The sequence below is a fragment of the Brassica oleracea genome, unplaced genomic scaffold, assembly GCF_000695525.1.
Source record: "Brassica oleracea var. oleracea cultivar TO1000 unplaced genomic scaffold, BOL UnpScaffold01224, whole genome shotgun sequence".
In the NCBI taxonomy this organism is placed as follows: Eukaryota; Viridiplantae; Streptophyta; class Magnoliopsida; order Brassicales; family Brassicaceae; genus Brassica; species Brassica oleracea.
In genome coordinates this window covers 5,259-12,171 of record NW_013617775.1, presented here as the reverse complement: position 1 = coordinate 12,171, position 6,913 = coordinate 5,259, and the positions used below count along the sequence as shown (strand labels likewise).

At 38.3% G+C, this 6,913-nt stretch overlaps 1 protein-coding gene and 1 pseudogene across 1 annotated transcript; both read left to right on the top strand.

The window, feature by feature from the left end:
- Positions 1-1,552: 1,552 nt before the first annotated feature.
- On the top strand, positions 1,553-4,437 carry LOC106321101 (annotated as a pseudogene).
- A 182-nt stretch (positions 4,438-4,619) lies between these two features.
- LOC106321103 (exportin-2-like) lies at positions 4,620-5,162 on the top strand. Its single transcript, XM_013759419.1, has one exon. It carries the CDS (start codon positions 4,678-4,680, stop codon positions 5,059-5,061), a length of 384 nt encoding a protein of 127 aa, XP_013614873.1. The 5' UTR covers positions 4,620-4,677; the 3' UTR covers positions 5,062-5,162.
- Positions 5,163-6,913: the final 1,751 nt, after the last annotated feature.

Sequence of the window (6,913 nt, the reverse complement as noted above, 5' to 3'; positions counted from 1 at the left end):
TGAGATATGGAGGAGGACTATCTCTGACAACTGTTGTCCGGTTTCCTCCACGCGGCACCGTTTCCAGAGCTCCATAATAATCAATTTCTGCTAGGATCTGTTGTCCGGTGAGATATGGAGGAGGACTATCTCTGACAACTGTTGTCCGGTTTCCTCCACGCGGCACCGTTTCCAGAGCTCCATAATAATCAATTTCTGCTAGGATCTGTTGTCCGGTGAGATATGGAGGAGGACTATCTCTGACAACTGTTGTCCGGTTTCCTCCACGCGGCACCGTTTCCAGAGCTCCATAATAATCAATTTCTGCTAGGATCTGTTGTCCGGTGAGATATGGAGGAGGACTATCTCTGACAACTTTTTTGTATCTAAACAATGTCTTATTTCTTCGGTACGGATGGGAGATGGGAAGAAATCGACGATGACAATCAAACCAACAACTCTTTCTACCATTCTTCAGTTGAAAAGCATCTGTCGATCCACGACAAATTGGACAAGATAATCTTCCATGAGTTGTCCACCCAGACAATATCCCATAAGCAGGAAAGTCACTAATCGTCCAACTCCGTATCTCGTAGATATTGCATCCATCAGCCATTTTTTTTAGTTGTGTTTTTCAGTTTGGTAGGTAAAGGTTTAACAAGTATTTTACAACGCAATGTATTACTACGGATTTACAACTTTTTTACAAGGATTTTACATCCACTTTACAAGGAATTTAGTTAGGTATAAAGCACACTTAATACACGTTTCGACCAAGTATAACGGTAACCCGATTCGTTGTAAAATACTTGTTAAATTACAACGCCATTACAAGGAAATATAAGGAAATAGGATTCCTCGTAAAGTTCTTGTAACATTACAACGTCTTTACGAGGAAAGATAAGGAAACAGGATTCGTCGTAAAGTCCTTGTTATATTACAAAGCGTTTACGTGGAATTTAATTTTCCACGTAAAAGCGTTGTAACTTTACAACGACTTTACGACGAAACAGTTTCGTTGTAATATTACATCCGCTTTACGACGAAACTGCTTTTCGTCGTAACGTCGACGTAAACTACTTGTAAATTTACGAGGAATTATGTTCGTTGTAAAACTTCGTTGTAAAGCCAGTGTTTTCTTGTAGTTCATCAATTTATGTTGTTTTGAGTGTATACTTACTTAATATATATTTAAATATTTATAAATATAATTTAGTGTTATTCAATTAGAATTTTTTTTTTTGGAATTAGAATTATATATGTTGGACTTGATTACTAATAACTCCACATATAAATATTTTCAAAATCATTTAGGCTTGTATATCAATGCATTTTAGTGAAATATTTTATAATTAAAATTGAATAACACCAAAATTTTAAATATATAATATATGAATCATCTAATAACATTGAATATTTAAAACATAACTTAGGTTCATTTATTAGTCGATTATGATCACATTTAAACATAAATTTGATTTGCAAAACAAAAATCAGTTGTTTCCCTTTTTTATGATTAATCTCTCTCTCGAGAGAGAGAGAGAGAAACTTAACGATCGAAAATTTAAGAATGATGGAGACAAATCTCCAGCGCCTCTCGCAATGTCTTCTTGACACGCTCTCTCCAGACTCAGAGCTTCGTCGAGCAGCTGAAGCGTTGCTATTGGATGCCGCCGTTCTACCTGACTACGGCCCAACCGTTCTCCGGCTGGTGGGTGACTCCTCCGATGATCAGACCCGTCACGTCGCTTCGTTGCCTTCAAGAACCATCTCCGTTCACGGTGGCTCTCTGACGGTATCTCACCGATCGCTGATTCGGAGAAAGAGCAAATCAATACTTGCATAGTCTCCCTTATGGAGTCTTCTTCTCTTATCTCCCAACTTAAAGTAGCCGCTTCAGCACACGATTATGCATCCGTCAATGGTATTCTTGGGACAGTTAATTCGATTTGCGAAAAGTTTAGGCACAAGTACATGACCGATGATCAGCTGCTTGATTTGAAGTATTGTCATGATACGTTTTCTGAACCGCTTATCAACATGTTACGATTCACTGATTCATTTTTTCAAATGACTGAGACCTCTTCTTACACAGTGGTGAACCTCAAGTTTTTGATTGAGTCCCAAAAGTTGTGCTGCTCCATATGTTTGTGATGGAGTGAAAACGACGATAAACAGCTCAACCAAAGGGTTATGGAACCACGCTTGGGACCTGCCAACTCAACCAAAGAATTCTAGGGAATCTTCGTTTGGGACCTGCTTCTTGATTGATGAATCTAATCAAATTAGTACAGGGGATAGAGAATATAATTCTCCCAAAAGCCAAAACTCTTTATTAATCAAATAAAAAATAATACAACGAATGCCTATTTATAATAAAGATATTTGGATAATTTCCACATATCTTGTTGCATAAGTCTCGCTGGCCAAGAAAAAATCTTCAACCGATTTTTCAACATAGGATTCTGCACAACATTCGAATCTGTACGAGCCGAATTCTTCCTAGAACTAAATACACCTTACTTTTTATTTGATTTCTTGATGTACCTCTTAGTGTATAATGCCTATCATGTGTATGCTTAATTAGGAATGCCATATGATTTTCTTGTTGGTGAAAGAAGTTCATGATTTAAAACTTATTCTTTTTTTGCTTGATTTGAAAAGAAAACGCATAATTTGAATTCTTTTTACTAATCAAATAGTTTATGGTTTTCTTTCGATGTGCAGACATATCTTGGGATTCAAATATTTAGATTCTACTTCGTGCACCCATTGCATCCGCCAATGGTATTCTTGGGACAGCTAATTCGATTTTCGAAAAGTTTAGGCACAAGTACATGACCGATGATCAGCTGCTTTGATTTGAAGTATTGTCATGATTCGTTTTCTGAACCACTTATCAACATGTTCTGATTAGCTGATTCATTTTTTCAAACGACTGAGACCTCTTCTTACACAGTGGTGAACCTCAAGTCTTTGATTGAGTCCCAAAAGTTGTGATGTTCCATATGTTTGTCACTCAGCTTTCAAGTCCTGCCAGAGTATTTCCATAACTGTATAAAAAGTCTGATGTTTCAACTTTCTAGGTACTTACAATCTTTTGCCATTCCGGAACTCGTAGAAGTGGTGAATGATCTTCAAAGTGATATATCATCGCTTTCATCAACCTATCTATAGAGAAGCATAAAAAAGATTTTGGACAGTATGTCAGTGGGTTTGTGAGACTGATCTTCCCATTAGCCAAAAATAGCAGACATGAGCTTGCTACTTCTGCTATAAAGTATCTTACAACTGTGAGCACAAGTAGTCACCATGCATTATCTGTTTGGGAACGACATTGGAATCAAGACAATATGCTTAGAAGTTGTGATTCCCAACGTTTATTTGAGGGTAGAAGAAGAACTTTTCGAAATGGACTACATGGAGTTTATTCGTAGAGACATGGAGCCAAGTGGTGTAAACAACAGAAGAAGAATGGCTTGTGAGCTATTGAAGGGACTTGCGACAAACTATGCAAGTCAAGTTGTATGTGTAGTTTTAGGTGAGTTACATAAGCTTCATAGCTCATTCTCAGAAAACCGAGCTGCAGTGTGGAAACGGAGGTTTGTGTAATCGACTTGGTGATCTCTGTGGGTGATATATCACCGGGTGATCTTGTTCGGATGGGCTTTCAGAAAATCATTCTCTCTCAGTTGCATAGCTTTGACAACGCAAATTATCTTATGCTGACGGCAAGGTCCTTGAAATTCTTAGCAATGTTTTCTGCCAATATACAAAAGCCAGTTGGAATTGAGTTGTTCAAGGAACTGGCCCGGTTGCTTCAAGCAGAGTCAAACGTGGTTCACTCATATGCTGCTAGCTGCATAGAGAAGCTATTACTAGTGAAGGAGGAAGATGGAAAGAGCAGGTATGTTGCTCGTGATATAGATGAAGTTTTGATAATGAGGAACTTGTTTGATGCATTGAAGCTAGTAGAGTCTGAGGAAAATCCATGTGTCATGAAGTGCATAATGTGGGTCCTTAGTGTTGCCGAGATGAGTGGTGATGATGCTGTTATAAGTTGCATTGTGCGTTTGACAGTTGTTCTCAATGAAGTCTGCAAACTTCCTAAAAACTCAGTTTTCAACCGGTATGTTTTTGAGTCAATCGCTTTCTGCATTTGAAATGATTCTGTTCCCGAGTGTCAAGATGAATTTGGACAGGAAACTGGAAGATTTCATGCCCTATGCGCTTCAGCTTATGGCTCAGTTTATCGAGTTGGATAATGCATCCTCAGATGACATCATGGAAATATGCTTGTCACAAGACTTGGATTCCGAAAATCTTGCAGGCCTAGTTCGTTTGATTCAGACAGTGTTGCCTATTGCACCTGAGACCTTTATTCATGTGTTGCCATATGCTCTGACGATATCAAAAAGACTAGTCTCATCACCAAGGACTGAGAAGCAATGGTTTTGATATTCTTTGTATTCTTTTCAAGGAGCTCAGACCCACCAGGATTGACATGGAGCATCTATGGAAGGTTCTGTTCCAATTGTGTCAAAAGTAACAGAACAGTAAAGTTTCAGAAAGCTCTTCTATCGTTCTTCTCGCTGCTTGTGGTGGGGAGGTTACCTAGAGGAGAGTATCAATTCAATTCAGGAGAACTTGTTCGTGGACTTCCTCGATGCTATCTGGATACCGAGCCTGAAATCCATCATGGGGGAGAATCATGAGAGGAAGCTGGCTGCTGTTGCAGCAACCAAGGTGTTAGGCGACCTGAAGTATCATCAAAATCCACAAGCAGCAACAAGATGGGGGAAAATGCTCAACAGTGTAATCACTTTGGTACTATGTCCTGAAAAAACTGAAGATGTTGGCGACAGTGAAAACTCTTTGATCATCCACAATGCTATCAGGAAAGAAGATCATGCTGAAGGCATAAAGGATCCAAAGGAACATCTAGTTCATGCAGTGTCTCATCTTTCCCGTCTTGATCATCCTGGTATGTTGCAAAGCATCATCGCTGAGAACCTCGACCAGCCTAACAAGGTAGCTTGGGATCAGCTATGCACTGCTTACAAAGCAAGCTGTGGCTTCTAGAGGGGTCTGTCTTTTCTTTCTTCTTCAGAGATTATGGTTGGGTGTTGACATAAGCATAGCGAATTTTTCTTCTGTATAGTGTATATGACTTGTTTAGAAACATACTCCTGATAATAAGAAAAAGTTTAGATACTGGCCATTTACAGATGTCCAAAACGCAGTCACTTGCTTTTACGCATGTAAGTCATAACAAAAAGAGATTAAAACAACATAAATTTAATCACTTGACCAATTACCCTGCAACATCTTTGACTAAGGCACTTTCCACTATTTATTTGCATGCGTCGGCAATTCTTAAATGTAAAGATCATTATGACTGCAATGTACATGATATCACATTTATCATATGTCGGGGTGTAAACCAACCTGAACATTATTGTTGATGTAGATGCTAGAAAAGAGACCGCCATATAAGTCTCCTCCCTCCCATTGCCGGAAATTCTCAGACTTCATAACAGTTATAGTCAGTGGTAGAATGAGTCCCTGGGTACGAAAAATAAGAGTAAAATGATAACAGAGAATCACTACTTATCTAATAACTTCTAACTTTGTAAGACAATTTACTAGGCAGTGAAGATACACCACAAATACCGAGTACATTGCACAGAAACTTGTCTTAACATTTGGAATAAGGAAACCCTCCGAACCAATGTTTGCAGCGAAGACTCTTATTAATGGGGGAATAAGCGTTACCTTGATGTGAGTTTTTTTTTGGTCTACCATCTTATGTTTGTGTCTGCATGTTTCTGCTGCTCTCTCTATTAGTGTGAGATCAGCCACGGAAAGGTTTTTGCTCAGAACTAAGACTTGTCTTAGAGAATGAGTTTTCCCAGAAGTTAATAGATGTACTTGAACCCCAGGACGGAGATCTCATCCACCTTTTCAAGTAAACACTTCCATCTAGATCAGAGGCGTTACTAAAATGTTTACTTGAAAAGAGAATTGAGCCAGTTTGATAGGATTATTTGAAAAATTCCGCATATGTTGAAGAGCTTGAAGTCTTGCAGTACAGTTAAATGGTAGCAATTGCCTTTTCTTTACCCTTCTTTGACCAAAGACATGAAACTGTGGTTTATCATTCTCTTCTAGCCCAAATGCAACAACTGTGGTTTACATTCTCTTCTAGCCCAAATGCAACTCTATAACTTCACTAATAATAATCGCATGTCAAACATCTCATGTTAGGAGTTTTCAAGGCTTCTAAGACAAATGTTGTAGTATAAATAATTGTCGAACCAGTTCTAAGGGATATCAAAGCACCGAGAATGCAAGTACTCACTTAATCCAAGTGAAACTAATGATTTAGATGGGTTTTAAACTACTACTAATACTAGAAAGCAATTACAGAATGATACTTTCTTGACTAAGGGAAAAGAGAACTCATGTGCATGGGGATTAGACCTTGGGTGATCAAGTATCGAACTAAAGATGACAAATGATCAATCAAACTATCGACCTTAAGCCTAGACACAATTCTAAGCAAGCTCTATGTCTAGATGAATGCTCATTTGCTAACATATCTCAAACATCAAATGTCTTTGGTTGAATAATGTGAAAGCAATCATTACTAACAGGTCTATTAGCTATCTTAGCACCTTTAACAACAAATGTCTTTGGCAAAGTATACTAAAAGCCTAGGAGAGTTGTCTCAGGCATTTCATCAAACACCTTTTGGGTGGGAAATGCCTATTGATCAACTTTTGAGTGGCCAACTCAGAAGATGCATTATGAATACTCTACTAGCAAGGAACAAGAATGATCTACACTAAAACATCCTAGAACTAACCTAATCACCCTTGATCTCCCTAACCCATGAATTCAAAAAGTGATTACTCACTAATCTCCATGATTC

Excerpts from the sequence above, each read along its gene's own strand:
- LOC106321103 (XM_013759419.1), top strand. The coding sequence starts at position 4,678 with ATGGGGGAGAATCATGAGAGGAAGCTGGCTGCTGTTGCAGCAACCAAG.